Source organism: Myripristis murdjan, chromosome 7, assembly GCF_902150065.1.
Source record: "Myripristis murdjan chromosome 7, fMyrMur1.1, whole genome shotgun sequence".
Taxonomy (NCBI): Eukaryota; Metazoa; Chordata; class Actinopteri; order Holocentriformes; family Holocentridae; genus Myripristis; species Myripristis murdjan.
In genome coordinates, this window is record NC_043986.1 from 7,767,084 (window position 1) to 7,783,663 (window position 16,580).

Below are 16,580 nucleotides of genomic sequence, written 5' to 3' on the forward strand. Positions count from 1 at the left end.
TTCAGCTCTGATACCACAACAATTTTGTTGAGATTATTTTGGGATTAGAGACACCTGGGGAAGGTCACCAGGTGAGCCGGGGGAACACTACATTTTTCCGACTGCAAATTATAATCTGGAAAGTATACTCCTGAATTATTCATCTGAACTGTTTTGTTGTTTTGAAAGTAATCTGAGGAATATTTTATTTTATATCCGCGGTTGTTTATTCTTTACTTTACTAACCCCGCTCAACCAGCGGCTTTTTGTATGTGCGATTTTTTTGAAGCCATAATCCATAATCCATGACAAAATACATTTACCCCTCAACGTAATTAAAAATGCCGTTTAGCTCCATGGGAATGTAATTTTTAGGAGACTGTTTTTTTTGTTTTGTTTTGTTTTTTTTATATCAGAAAACAATCCTCCGTATCAACAAACAGATAAAACAACCAATATTGTAAAAAACAAAAAAACAACAAAAACAACAAAAAACAAAACAAAAAAACAATTGACAATTGCGGTATGGCAGATGGACTGGATAGAGGAAGAGATGGGAAAAAGAAGCAGCATATTCTCCTGTAGAGCCCGCTGCCACTTTGGAGCGGTGATAATGAAGTGTGAGACGTGGTGTGTGATCGTTTAAAATAAATGTTAGTTGTGCAAATAGATTATATTCTGTTCTGTGGCAGAGAATGACAACGTGCATTTCCTCGGAGTGCAGCACGTCTGAGGTGCTGGAACTGTACTTGACTATTTCCAATTAGACTTTTCATCTGATGGCTGGATTACTAGTTACTTTGCAGGAGAAGCTTTTTCCATGCAGAACATCAACTTCTGCTTCATAGAGTGTAAACAATTCAACAGGATATGGAGCAGTTAGAGCGACAACATTAAAATACCCTCTTATAGGCTAATGTATTAATAACTTTTCACAATGGCTTTTACTTTTCATGCTGAACTACATTTCACTGTCAAAACTTTAACTCAAGCAATATTTTGAGTTTACTTTGAGTAAAATTTTTGCATCATGATATTGCTGTTTTTACTTAAGTGCAGAATCTGAGTATGTTTTCCACCACTGATATTGTTATTATGTTGTTTATTGGCCCATATGCAATGCAGATTTGTTATATCATAGATAAAAGGTCCAAAATCATCTAATTAATTGGGTAAAAAAGCTAATTTATTGTATATGAGTATGCATATGCATGCATGTGTGTGTGTGTGTAAACATATGAATATACATGCATATTAAGTGTACTGCACAAATGTGTTTTTTCATGTGAGCATATACATAAATGTAGGAGAGTGTATGTTTAGGGAATGAATATGGGTATGGATACAAGTTTGTGTGTGTGTGTGTGTGTGTGTGTATGTCTGATGTAAGACTGGCTGGCAGTGGGCCAGATTTGGGGTTCCACTTCAGCAGATTATCTTTTTTTTTGTCCCGGAGCCTCAACAAAGATGCCTGTCTCATTTCAATGACAGAGGAATATCAGCCGCAATTAGAGACGCGCATTTGCATGTTGTTTAAAAAAAACTGGCTTTTTGCCCTGAGAGGACAGATTTCACTGTAATATTTCACCGGGTCACCTGATGTGTTGCCTTCAGGTTGCTGTTGCTGTGTTCAACACTGACGGAGGAGGTCAGGGAATCACAAGCAACACAACGAAAGTGTGTGTGTTTTTTTGCTTATTTGCCATATTTTCGACGTAAATGTCAGATGTTATTCTTAATGCCAGAAAGGTAAAGTGTGCATGTATATTTAAGAAATGCATCACAGTTGTCTTACATACTGTGTAGGCAGTGGGATTTTTTTCCCCCATATGATTCCATTAAAGTGTTCCCTAATGATTTCCTATAGGGCTCGTCCCTTCATAATGCCACTCCACCCTCTGGCTGTTCATTTATTACAGCCGGCTCTGCATTTAGTGTGTGTGTGTGTGTGTGTGTGTGTGTGTGACAGAGTGAGGTCAGTGGGGAGTGAGACTCCTCATAATCCGGTAATCAAACCAGCTGCCACCTAACCCAACCCCCATCTCTCTCTCTCTCTCTCTCTCTCTCTTTTAATATTTGTCTCTGTCGCTCTTCGTCTGTCAACATCCTCATCCTCGCTTTCCTTTCTGCCTTCTTTTACTCTTCATTCGACACCTCTTTCTTTCTTCCTTTCTTCTTGCTCTTTATGCTGATCAATAATAATCACCAACACGTGTAATTATTCATCACGCGCAAAAACATCTAATTCCATCATTGGAATCGAATCGATCATGCAGATACTTTGATAATCGATTTCGAATACTAGGATTTAAATGCAAATCTTTAAACGAGTAAACAAAGCTATCACGAGTCAATGAAAATTCTCAGTGGGGCAACATATTAATTATTCATTGATCGTGCGACATGCCATTAATTGATGATTAAATTATGTATATTATAGCATTTACTCTGTGGGAAATTACTTCATCATCAATTTCGTGTTAATTATCCAAGAAATGATAATTCGGAAAGAAATATTGAGGAATGGTTAATTCAGCGTTTATTAATAATCATCATGACTGTGCCAATTTCTCTCTTTCTTTTCTTTCTTTGCCCTCCACCCTCTTATTTCTCTCCTCCTCCTCCTCCTCCTTTGCTTTCTTCAGGTTTTAATAAGCGTCTCTGCTCTCGTTCTCCCTCCGTCACCGCTCTGTCGCTCTGCTCTTCCTCTGTCAACACCCTCCTCCTCCTCTCACCTCCAGCCCTCCGACCTTCTCTGCTTCTCCTCAAACACTCCTCTTTCTTTATCTCCTATTTTTTCTCTTTTCCTTTCATTCATTCATTCCTACGTTATGATTCTCAGGATTGTCATAATCTTATTTCCTCCTCCTTTTGTACAATAGATACTAATTTAGCTTTTGTGCAAGGTGATAATATTGATATTATCATGATAATCATGTTATTATAGTTCTTAATCTTTTTTGATAGTATGATTCATTCATTTAAGGATACTTTCTTTCTTTCTTTCTTTCTTTCTTTCCTTTTTGGACTCAGATTACCAGCACTTTCCCCAAACACTCCAGTGTTATGTCTGTGTATTGTATTCTCTCTCTCTCTCTCTCTCTCTCTTATCTCTCACCCTGCTGCACCATAATGCCGCTGCAGAAAATTGCCTCCTCATGCCGGTGTGGTCGCATGCATTTGTATTCCTTCATAGGTTATTAGCGTCGTGTCGCACCAAATTGCTTTACAATGCACAACACAGCCCCGTGCTGGATGGTGTTTGTAGCCGGTGAAGATGAAACGTGTGTCGTATCTGCCGCCGCGACAGTTACCGCTCCGCTTCTGAGCTTTGTGACCCGCTGCGACTCATTTGAACTCATTTTGTCGTGATGGGTTTCGGAGAGACGGGCCGCTGTGTTGAATTTGAAACCAATACGGAACCAATACAGGAGGAGATACAGGCGGCGGGGGCGAGGTTTCTGTGCCGCGGGGCTCCGGCTCGATCTCTCTATCGCTCGCTCCCTCTGTGTCAGATCTCTCGCTGTGTCTTGTTCTCTCTTATCTACAAGGCTTGAAATTAACTTTGTGGGTCACTAACAAATTCAGCCAGCAGTGGATTTCAGAATTACCCCACCAGCCACTCGTCAAACCCACTTTTTCCTCGACGTATACTCAAAGCGTTGCAGAGGATGTGACTGCATGCTGTCCATCAGGTGTGTAAGAGACTATGTGGCTTGAATCACCAGTTTTAAGGAGAGGCCCATCCCCTGTGGGGCTTTGTGTTAGAGGCATGGAGACACACACACAAACACACAAACACACACAGATGCTTTCAATTGTGTCGTGAACCGTCGAGTCAGGAGACTGCAGAGTCCCAGTTGTTTCATTATTGAGGTGATTGGAGCTGCATGCTGTTTTGTCACTGATGCAAACAACAGGAGTGGACAAGAAAGTCATTTGAATTTGTCTGAAAAACTGAGGTGAACTTGGTGAGATCGACCCTTGGTAGGCTGAGGGCTGTTCAACAACAATGCTCACGCCAGAGGTGAATATTAAACATAATGCATTGCAGTTATGCATTATTTCCTATTATTTCCCTCCGATATAGCCTAATGTGTAAGTAAACAAACCCAATATCCATATAATGACATTAATCCAATAGAAATCAAACCAAATATTTATTGTAGTATTATAAAGTAATGATCAGAAAAGTGAATTTTCAAACGCAAGAATCGTTGCAGCCAAATCGATAAATGCCAACACATCCCAATCATCGGTAGAAACCATAACGGTGTGGCTTTCGGGTGTCGGCAGGTGTTTCTACCTGTAAAAAGAGACAAAAGCGTCGCCGGCTGCCGACAAGAGAGAGTGTGTGTTGCATTTAAACCCCCCGCTGCTCCTCCCCCGCTAACTGATGGTTGTCGTTACATATCACCGAGGACTGTAGGGAAGTGAGCGAGGGGAGAAGACACGGCGAATGAAACGCAGGATCTATTTCTGTAGAAAGGAAGGCACACTCCAAACTATGCACTTACATACTGCAGGGCTTTCCTCTAGCTCTGGGTTTAAAGTAACACAATGCAGATGCAGAGGAATTCTATACAATATTTATTTGGGTTGATCACTATGCATGTATGGCTATGCATTTTTTATGTATCAGTGTATGGAGGCTTACTTTACAACTCGTCCATCAATAATGTCTGGCGCCATCATGGAGATCAAGTGGCAAGCCGGCTGCAAGCAAAGAACGGCTAAATATACACCAACAAGGCCAGAATAAAAAAGACGCTGGTACCTGTTGATGGTTGATGAAGAGCAGATTTATCCAGAAATGTTTCGATCAAAGAGAGACAAAAATGTTCGATACCGTTCACACAAATAAATAAGACCGCTTTAGAGTTGCTGTGGGGTTTCTTTTTTCGCTTTGACGGAGCCAGGCTACGACTCCCATAGACCTCAAGTGTTTATGCTAAGCTAAAACGAAATGCTACCCGCAGGAACCGAACTTCTGGACGTACGGGAATTTTGGGAAAGGGAATTTTGCCCAAAACGGTGGCGTATTCCTTTAATCTCACCGCTCATCATATTTAAGTTGACAGTCTAAACACAAAATCAATGAGATGTATCCGTTCCCGGTCCAAAACGGCACAGAAACGCACCGCGTCTGTTCGCCTCTGTTGAGTTGCGCTCGCTGTTTATGAGGATTGATGTCCTGAAGACCTCCACCATGGCACTTGATAGCTCTCTATTATTCATATTACTCAAACAATCAATTCTGTATTTTTCCAGACCGAGACTTCTGGCAGTGCTGTGATCTTTAATTGCCTCCGGTACGCGTTTGCTCATCTCGACAGCAAAAAAAATCGATTCTTTTTAGAGTCCTCCGCCGTGCAAATCTGGCAGCCTTGAGAAGCTTGGATCACTTCCTATTTTCAGTTTGACTCATGATTTTTTCTCTGGGTTAGTAAATGCATGTGTTTTGATGTGTAAGTGTGTGTGTGTGTGTGTGTGTGCTGTGTGATCACGTAGAAAGATAAAGGACCTCGTGACATTGTTGACCTCCTCACTTTCCCTCTGCCTCTCTCTCTCTCCTCAGTCTAATCCTCCCTCGCTCTGTCTTCTCTCTCTCTCTCCGCCCCCTTCATTTATCTCTGTCTGTTTAACCCTCTCTGTCTTTCGTCTCTGACCCCTCCTCCACTTTATCTATCTCTCTCTCTTTCCTCCTTCACCTGCTCTCCTCTATCCGTCTCTCTCTGTCTCCTCCACCTTTTCCCCTCTTTATCTTTGTTTATCGTGTTGCTCCCGCTTCACCTCCTCCTCCTGCTCTGACCCTTTTGTCCATCATGGCTTTAGGCCTCCTCTTCCCTTCCTGGCTTTCTCCTTTATGTCTCTTCCGCTGTTCCCACTAATGGTTATATTCCCGTTTCTCTACACGTCCTTTTTCGTCTCCTTGTCTTTTTCCCCTTTCCCATGCATTTTCTTTTTCTCTCTCCATTAATAATCATCCATCTAACCTCTCTCCTCCCTTCCCTTCCTCAGACGGCGTCCACAGCATTTCCGCTCAGTGCGTCCTCCGCGTCCTCATCATCACCGAGGACATGCTGGGCAGCAGCGTCACCGTCCGCCTCCAGAACATGTCGCAGGAGCACTTCCTGTCGCCGCTGCTCGGTCACTTCCTGGAGGGCGTGTCGGCGGTGCTTTCGGTTCCCGTCGAGGACGTTTTCATCTTCAACATCCAGCCGGACCAGGACGCGGCGCCGGGGGGCGTGGCCATCCTCAACGTCAGCTTCTCGGCGGCGCTGCCGGGCGGACACTTCTTCCCCTCCGAGGCCCTGGAGGAGCAGCTGTACCTGAACAGGCCGAGGCTGACGTCGCTGGCGCAGATGGAGGTCAGTCCGCGCTGCTCACACACACCCAAACACCCAAACACACACACTTGCACGGATTTTAAAACTGAAAAAGTGCAGCAGCCGTTCTCCCTGCAATAAAAAGGCATCCTAGAACCACGTCATTTGACTTTTGATGACTGTAACTTTTGTAATGTCACATTGTGTGTACCACATTGACTTTTATGGGATCAAATGAACTGCCTTTATCAATCCTTAGACAACAAATTCATGTCTAGTATAAAAAAAACAAGTTTGAATTTGCAGTAGTGCTGATTATGATTGTGCATCCACACACACAGGATGGGAACAGTTTCGTGGACCAATGAACTGATGGACCAAGAGAACCTACTCCCATCGCCACGCCCCCTTTTTAGTCAGGAGGCATGAACACAAACACACACCTTCACACAGAAACACTTGACCTCCTTGCCAAATTTCAGCCTCCTAGGACAAAAACTGTGGCCGACAAAGGGAGGAGAGATTTTTGTGAACCGACCAACCCAGACCAGTTGAGAAATTGCAAGAATTTACATTTTGCACTATTGGATCTTAAAAAGGTTCTAAGTAGAGCTTCAAAATGTAAAAAGAAGAAATGGGAGTGAGACAAAAAAAAAACTGAGTAAGCAATTTATTGCAAACAACCATTAAACTGAAATCGGCTGTTCATCAGCTGATCAAAAGTTTAAGACCACAGCCTTTAAAAGCCCAAATCTTTGCCAAAATGTGGATTCAGTGTCATTTTCTGTCAGGTATCCACACTGTCATGACCTCCTGATGGCAAAGGCAAAAAAACTTTCTTGGTAATCACCTCAAAAATTTGTTTCGGCATGCTTAATGCTAGAGTATTGTTCTGGTCCCCTAACAGGCATTTACAGACGTGTGCACTGATTCACAACCTAAAACTGCATTGCACTGAACTGACTTTGTGTCTGTCACTGTTTTAGCAGTCTAGCGTACACAAGCTGAAGTTGAGTTTGAAGAGATTTTTTTCTAGATTCATTGCCCAGACCCAAGCATCACCATGCAAACTAATGTTAACGTTACACCTTTAACACAGATTCAAATATCTACACTTTTTGAGTACAAAAAGTGTAGATAGTACACTTTTTGAGTACAAAAAGACACCAGGATGGTGTCTGTTGGTCTTGTCTCTCACCTCGCAATTAACCCTTTGATGCATGAATTATGAAAGCCTGAGTCCAGATTTTTTTCTTATGTGTTTTTACTCTTCTTAGGGCATGAACACTTTTGTGAGTCTCCATGCTTTAAGGATGCAGGACTAGTTTTACCATGTCATGATACTAGTATTAACATGTTTTCAGCAACAAGAACTGACAGTCTCTGCATAAACCTCAATGCAGGGGAGCAGCAGAGAGCATTCTAACAGCTGATATGCAATTCCACCATAGAAACCATTGCATTTAGGAGAAAATGACTTTAAAACAGCTGTCCACTGTAGTGACCGCTGTGCACCAGAGGGTTAATCCATGATGATGTAAAAAGTATTCTCAATTTTCACAGACAGATTTTAGCTCTTTTGTCTACAATTTTGTCTATAATCTAAGATCTTTCCCTGGTGTACATATATCTTGCGTGCACATGGACACTGAACATGAAAAATAAAAGCCCAACCTCAGACGCTATAAAGTGAATCGCGTCATGAAAAGTGTTAGTTAAAGAATACAGTGGTCCCTCGTTTATCGCGGGAGTTACGTTCTAAAAATAACCCGCAATCGGCAAAATCCGCGAAGTAGTCAGCTTTTTTTTTTACAATAATTATAGATGTTTTAAGGCTGTAAAACCCCTCACTACACACTTTATACACTTTTCTCAGACAGGCATGAACATTTTCTCCCTTTTCTCTCTTGTTTAAACACAAAGTTCAAACCTTCGTAGAAAAATAAGTCCAGTATTATAGAATGAAACCAAAGATCAAAACCTCCCAGCACAGAGGAGACTGATTGACAATGGTCTACAGTCCCTTAGCCAATCAGGACGCAGAACACAATGCGCTGTCAAAAAAAAAAAAAAAAAAAAAAAAAGCATGCAAAATTACACTAAAAATAATCCGCGAAACTGCGAGGCTGCGAAAGGTGAACCACGTTATAGCGAGGGACAACTGTATTTGAGCTCTTATCAATATCGACACGTTTCAAATGATTCAAATGACACTCCCAGCTGACACAGAGAGTTAAATATAGCCTGCATGTATGTAGATGGGACACACACACAAACACAGAAACATGTCCTTAAACACACACACACATCCTGACCCAAGCTTCTTCGATGCAGAATGATGCGGGTATAGGAAGATGAACGAGGCACACACACATACACACACATACAGTACACACACATGCATGCAAAGACCTTCGCACGCAAACACTCGACAGAAATAGCAGCCAGCACCTGTACTCACATGCAACAATACGCAGATATGAGCACTGTATGCGCACAGGATGAGGCCTTACGCACGAGTACACACACACCTGGACACAACACATACATGCATACACACATGGAGAACATCGTCACACATGCTTGCAGAAAGACAGATTACACACACACACACACACACACACACACACAGATGATTAGATAGAGGCGGACAGGCGAAAGAAAAAAGGAGGGAACGATAAGCGAAAGGGCGAGCGAGATCACGGCGGAGTCATGAGATACATCGTTTAAACGTCTGTGCGCATGACCTTCTCGCTCACAACACGCTTTATCATCCATGACCGACTGCACACACACACACACACACACACACAGGCACATGCACTCCAAAAACACGCTGAATCCACACTCGCACAGCCAATGTAGACATAATCTTGTCTTGCCTCAGTGACCTTGACAGCAATTTTAGGAAGTTCAAACCGGCCTAACAAGCGCGTCGCGGGGTTTTTTACACGGCGAAACGGGAGCGACAACTGATTCCTGCCAGCAGAGACGGGCACCGAGACCGCCGATTTCCCCTCGGCGAAACTCCGCCTCGGTTTGACACGGGCTGAGGCCGGGGCTCAGATAATTGCGCGCCGTTTCCTAAAGGCAAACAGTGTTCAGAGCAGCCGAGGATGCGTTCGTGACGGCTGGGAAATTTGGGAAGATCCTGACCTGAGGAGAGAGCACATGGAGGGACTGAGCGCTGATTTTTACCGATCTGTCGTGAACGCCCCCGTGTTTGTATGGAAATACTCCAAAGCTGAATCAGAATTTAGCAGAATTTCATTGAGGCATCCTCTTTTATTTCATTTTTTTTTTTTTTTTTTACAGTTTTCGCTTCCTGTTGTTGTGTTTACAGCAGCAAACGGAAACGCTTTGATGAAGTGCTTATAGGCTGAATAACTACCGTGGTGCAGCGATAATGAGTAGCAAAACAGGCATTTATTTATGTGAGAACGTTGCTGATTATTATTTTAAGTGCTATGCAAATTCATTGAGAGCAAGTAATAAGAAATGCACTTTATTTTAAATGAGCATGACAAGTCTTTTTTGCAGCCCTCGAGTTATTTCATTTGTTGTTATGAGCCGTTTCGGGTGTCTGTTTTGTATTTGAATATGTGTTTGAATGTCATAAGTCGTCTTTTCTATATAGTGTACACACACACACGCACGTTTGTTATTTCAATAAAAAGCTTTGGGAAAACAAAAGGATGAATTTCAGAGTCGAGCGACGCCACGTCCTCTTCTCATTTGTGATTCTGGCTCGGAGGTCAGACGCCTCCCCGCTCGTGGTTTTCTTGAATTTAATGTTTGAAATTTCATCCTGGTTATGATGCTACCGGAGGCGGGCATTCATATCTAATGTCTTTCTCTCATTTTTTCCCCTCTATCCCTCCCTCTCCCCTAAAGGAGGTGTCATTCAGCCCCGTCTGCACACATAATTAAACTTTTTCTCTCGCTCTTGATCTCTCTCTAACTATCTGTTTCTCTCTCTCTCTCTCTCCCCAGCAGGTTCTTTCTTTCAGTGACAGGGTAATAATTAAACTGTCTTTCTCTCTCCCTTTATCTTTGTCTCGCCGTTTCTCTGTGAAACTCGCCAATATTTTATGCCAATATGTTGAAACACGGCCATTTCTGTTTCAAAAAGTTGCAAGCATTGAGCGTTTTCCAAGAATCTTAGTTATTGGCAGGAATGGGAAAAAAAACAACAAAAAAAACAGAAACAACATTTAAACCATCAATGTGACTCTTTGGCTCATTCAAACACACGATAACAACCAGGCGTGAAAATTTCATGTCACCATTATCCCGGCCAAAATGCTTGTGTTCACAATATTATCCCATTATAATCAACAAAATATGCATAAAAGTCTTAAAAATGGCACTGAGACATGCATCACCTTATTCTCACTTACATTTTGTTAAGAAACAGATGTTTTTTTTATTGGATACACACTCAGTGGCCGCTTTATCAGCTCCACCTGCACAATCTAATCCAATCTAATCCAACTGTTGTGCCATAAAGTTTACTTTCATGATGCCTATAATGCTCAGGTTTTCTTGTTGTCACAGTAATAGAGGTGTTCATTCACTTCTGTGTTTGGCATTGAGCTCATAGTTAGTGCTGCTGTTGGACTGGACTGCACTTTATTGGGAGGTGTTTCCACTATTATGTCCCCCCCATTGTATATAAATAAGAAGGACAAAAAATGAGAAACACCTCTCAGTATAATGTAGTCCGGTACAAGACCTCTGCAAACTACAACCTCAGTAATAAACACAGAATTAAATTTACACATTCTGAACATTATAAACTTTTTTAAATGTAGAATTTATGGCAGAGCTGCTGCATTGAACTGCATTACACAGTTTTTTTAAGTTTGTCATGTGAAGATATTCGTGATTATCCCAATGTATGATCATCCCGATAATGGAAATCGATCATAATCAACTTTTCATGAGGTTTTTTTTTAAAGTCACAGTATCTCTAATAACATTTTCCTGAGTATTCATGTGCAATGTGATTAAAACGCTGCAATCGAGTCAGTTGATACCACAAGTTGATACCATGACAACCAACTAGAGCACTGATCAATATGTTAATCCCTGAAATCACAGGGTTGAAATACATCTGTGTGTCTTCATGTGTGTTTGACTGTCAGTAAAACTGTGTGTGTGTGTGTGTGCTCTCTTGGTTCTATACCTAAAATGATCAAATACCGTCACAAAGACAGAGAGATGAGGAAATCTCCTCAAGACATTTTCTACTCCTCACTTTTTTCCAGGGGTTTGTTTAAAGGTTAAGATTTGGGTTTAGATGTAATATATTAGGATTAGGGTTAGATTAGGGTGGGATTAAGGTGTGGAGTGGAGACACTGGTGGGTTTAGGGTTTTAGGAAGCATGGATCCAATATAGCCACTGCAAGTCAGCACAAGTAGACAGGGTGTGCACCACCTTGAGTCGACATGTTGAGTCATGTATCGTAAACCCCCTCATTCTGCTGTGGCCGCACAAATACAGAAATATTTTTTTACAATGCAACTTTTTCCCTCTGGTTAGGAAATTGGTGGCGGTGATGACATCATTAACAACCCGCACCATTTTTACTGTTACAGGGAAGTGAAGTGGCATTGAAGAAAAGTGTTTCCAAAGTGTTTCCAAAAGCTGCGGTGACAAAAAAATGCTGTTTTCATTCAAACAGGACTCCAAAATAGAAAAAAAGAGATGTGTTTTTAGAAAAAATTGTAACGTCATCACGGGCCGTGCACATGGTATGAGATTCATTCATTCATTCATTCACATTTTTTAATATTTAAACCATAAAGAAGCAAGTTTTAAGAACTCAATTTAACCAGACATACCTGTGTGATCTCTCAAGCAGGAAGGTAATTAATACAAGCCGGCAATTAAAATGTTTATTAAGGAATTTTATTGATTTTAAATGCTCAAAGATGAGTGTGTATGGCTATATTGCATTTGATTATTAACATGGAAACGTGTGCCAATGCACTCTCTGATTGTAGGCCAGTTAATCCAGCCCAAAATGGTCCTAATACCCTCCTGAATAATATACTAAAAGTCTTAAGAAACAATTTTTTTTCGAGACTAAAGTCCAAAGTTGTGCCCAAAACTCTAAGTAAATTGAGTAGAATAGGGAAATATTTTCAATTAATAGCTATCACTATGAAACTTCTCCAGTTGATTAGTGACATCATACCAAAGAAAAAATGTATTGGAAGTTTTTGAGATTTTATGTTCATATATGCAAATTAGGCATTTCTTTGTAAAATGTACCATAATTTGCATATATTACAGAACACAAAATCTGAAAATTGGAGGAAGCCAGATTAAAAATTATTGTTTCACTATGTTGACACATTAACAAAAACACAAAATTAAAGAAGGGACTGTGGCTATGTTTCTCTATCTATGGAAATAAATCATAATAACTATGAGACATTTCTTTTGCAATTTTTTTTTGTTTTTTGGGCTAGATTGACTGAACCTCTCACTAGTGAAACTATGAATTTAAATAAATAAATAAATAAATAAAATCAAGTATCGCCCAACAAGTCTAACTGTACAACTCAGACAGGTAACGTCACTTCACCTGATGCTAAACGCCCTCCCCTCCTCCCTCCAGGTCCTCCCGTTCGACGACAACGTGTGTCTTCGCGAGCCCTGCCAGAACTACATGAAGTGCATCTCGGTGCTGCGCTTCAACAGCTCCGCCCCCTTCATCTCCTCGCCCTCCATCCTGTTCCGGCCCATCCACCCCATCGCCGGGCTGCGCTGCCGCTGTCCCGCCGGCTTCACGGGAGACTACTGCGAGACGGAGATCAACCTGTGCTACTCCAACCCGTGTCTGAACGGAGGGGTGTGTGCCCGCAGGGAGGGCGGCTACACCTGCATCTGCCGCGAAGACTACACCGGTCAGTGTGTGTGTGTGTGTGTGTGTGTGTGTGTGTGTGTGTAGCTTGTGCATTTTCTGAAAAGTAAAGTTGAAAGTACCTAATGACATTTTCTCCTGGTTACTATAATTGATCAGTTTTTGTGTTTGTGTGCATTTTTGAGTGTAATTCAAAGACATTACATTTTTACTGAAGTATGTTTTTGCTGAAAATATTTGGATTCTAATCATTAGAGTCCAAATTGAGTGTATGAAGTGTGAAAAATAAAGTTAGCAGAGCCCAAAGTGGTGCCTTCACGCTGCTTCCTTAGGCTTACCAGCAGCCAAAAAACCCAAATTATTAATTTTATTATGATATAAATGAAGAAAAGTGAGACAATCTTATTATCTTAGTGAGGCTGCAGGCCCTCAGTGTTTGGGATTTTATGGCTGATTTGTCTTTAAATCAGTGTTTTGTTTTTTTTTGCCTTTTGGCTGTAAGGTGTGTGTTTGACAGGCGTGGGTTTGCGCCTGCATGCGAGGAGGACATGACACAGTGGCGTGTGTTTGTTGTTGTGTTTGTCTTTAACTCTCAGGTTGGTTGTGTGTGTCTCTTTTGTTGGCGTCCCCATCGGCTCCCGTTTGATCCGCTCTGTTTTCTGTCTTTAGCGTCTCTGACATCAGTCGTGTCGAGCACAGCGGCCTGAAAACACACACTCTGCCTCCTGGGACGGAGCCGCTCCTCGGCTCTTTGCCTGCTCGCCTCTCTCTCTCTCTCTCTCTCTCTCTCTCTCTCTCTCACACACACACACACACACACACACACATACACACACACACGCACACGCACGCCTTGATCTTTCTTACCTATCCCAAAACCTCAAGCTCATTTCTCTCTTTCTCTCCCTGTCCTTCCTTTTCATTGGGTTGTGGTATTGTTTGCGACTTGAGCTGAGAGAGGATACTGTAGACCCTGCAAATGTGTGTGTGTGTGTGTGCGTGTGTGTGTGTTTTCAGGGGATATTTCACGCTGCCTTTCATTTTGAATCAAAAGAGAGCTGGGGGAAGGTGAAGCAACACTTTGCTTTCAGGAAAGAGACGGAGGCAGCGAGTATTTCCCAAAATCACAGAGAGAGAGAGAGAGAGATGAGGAGATAGAGTGAAAGAGAGTGAGCAGAGTTTGCAGAGAGAGAGAGAGAGATGGGAAAAAAGACAGACGAATGAGGGAGGGAGAGGCGATAAACACAGGAAAGTTTAAGAAACTTTGAGAGGAAGAGAAGAAAGAGAGAGAGAGAGAACTTGAAGCAATATTTGGCCGAACAAGAAAGAGAGAGAGAGAGAGAAAAAAGACTGAATGATCAGGGAGGAAGACAGAGTGAGAGATTAAATTAGGGAAGACAGAGAGAAAGTTCGAGAGGAAGAAGAAAGAGGGAAAGATCAGGAGCAATCGAATGAGGAGGGAAAGGAAGGAGAGACGGATGTGACAGTGATGTGAGAGAGGAGGAGAGGAAGAGGAGAGGAAGTCGGGGCAGGAGATATCTGAAAGCAATAAGAGCGAGCGAGCGAGGGAGGGGGGTTAGTGAGAGGTGAGGGGTACAGAGGGATGTGGAATCGCTTTTGGGTAGTCGGTGCTGTGCTCCTCCTGCCTTCCCTGCGTAGGCGTTGGGTGTAGCGGTGTCTCGTCGATGCCCCGGGCTAGAGGAGGAAGAGGAGGAGGAGGAAGAGAAGAGCAAATAAACCGGGGCCGAATTGATTCTGCAACACAGAGAAATCTCCAGACGTGTTCCAACCCGAGCGTCCTCCATCCCTCCATCCCGCTTTCCTTCCTTCCTCTCCTTCATATTAAACTCGCCGTGGCTTTGAGTTGCTTTTCCCTGAAACTCGATGGATCGCTCCCACAGACACAAGCCTGGAAAATTTTTTATCCCAGCCTGGAAACCGCATTTCCCAGATATCCGAGTCTTGAACTGGTGGCTCTCAGCAGACTCCAGCAAAGTGCATTTTGAAAGCATTATTTTTGTGTCTCTCAGTGCCGCTCCAGGCGAAATTATGATGTAAAAATATACCGATCCTATCATCCTCAATCGTGAAGAGAGGCTGAAATAGAGAAAAGTGTCCCATCCTCAACAAAGTTAGACGCCCAGTTTGCCCAAATTATTGATTGTTTGTTGGGCTCTTGGTGGAAATCTTCTCAGAAATGGCAAATCAGAATTGAAATTGAAAATTGAAAACTGAACTGATGACTCCACCGGCATCAGACTCGAAGAATTCGACATTTGTTTTACTGATTAAATCATTTCTGGGTAGTGAAATCCTCAAAATTCAGTTTTTAGAGCGGCAGCTTTCCAGATATACAAGCCTCATCACATCAGGATAAATGATGACTTACAAAACGCTACATGCGCTTGCCAAAATACGTCATTTGTGGCAAATTCAAGCAGATGATTTATTTATTTATTTATTTATTTATTTATTTATTTATTTATTTATTTGTTTATTTGGATCCCCATTAGCTGCCACCGAAGTAGCAGCTACTCTTCCTGAATAATGACAACAAACGAAAGCATTTCTTGAAGCATTTCTTGAAAATACTGCGGCGTTTGACCCCGGTCTGAGTGTTATCGGACCCCGGGGAGGTCCACACAGTCATTTAAATGATGGGAAAGTACATTATGTAAATATATGCCAATTAAGCCTTTGAAATCAACATTATTTTCTTGGTAGCCCCTGTCTAACATCTAGACCACATTTAGCACGTTTTGCTTGCCACCGGGAAGAGGATATCTCTATGTCTTTGCAAAACTTTCCTCTTTAGAAAAGCGAAAGAGGAAACTTTTAACCAGCGATACATAGAAACAGCAACAACTTCCTCTCACCGGAAAGCAAAGAGGTTTATGGGAAAAGTGCAAACTGCAAGAAGATTTTTAGAAGAAGAGGGTCCTTCGAGTGTTTTGTGCTGGAATGCGACAAAGTAACACAGCAAATTCATCCGGCTGGGCTGAACAGGAACAGTCTTCTCGGTGATGGTCCCATTTGTTTAATTTGTTTAACAGCAATTACTCCAAATGAATGTGGTAATGATTTATTGATTTATAAATGCCTCCCCTCGTACCTTTTCATTACTTTCAGCGTTGGACCCTTAGGCAGATGTGCCAGACAAGTTTTCGGTGCAAATCTGTGAATCTAGTTCATGAATAAAGCGGTTAAAAGCAAAAACAAAAATACTATCAAGTATCCAGTGAGCATCTACTCCTCGAATATAGAGAGAGAGAGAGAGAGAGGGAGAAACCCCGGCGTTGGCAGAGCAGCTCTCTTTTCCGCCGTCGTGCTTATCAAATCTGCGAGGGAGCTGCCGGTCGTACCTCCCGCTGTTCCTGCGCTAAACGCGGTTAAAGC

General features: G+C 42.2%; 1 protein-coding gene across 1 annotated transcript in view; it reads left to right on the forward strand.

The window, feature by feature from the left end:
• Positions 1 to 16,580, forward strand: part of celsr3 (cadherin, EGF LAG seven-pass G-type receptor 3) — a 171,490-nt gene that overhangs the window by 33,874 nt on the left and 121,036 nt on the right. The window contains 2 exon segments of the mRNA XM_030056322.1: positions 6,001 to 6,350; positions 12,939 to 13,227. Of these exon segments, the coding sequence (XP_029912182.1) occupies positions 6,001 to 6,350; positions 12,939 to 13,227 (639 nt within the window).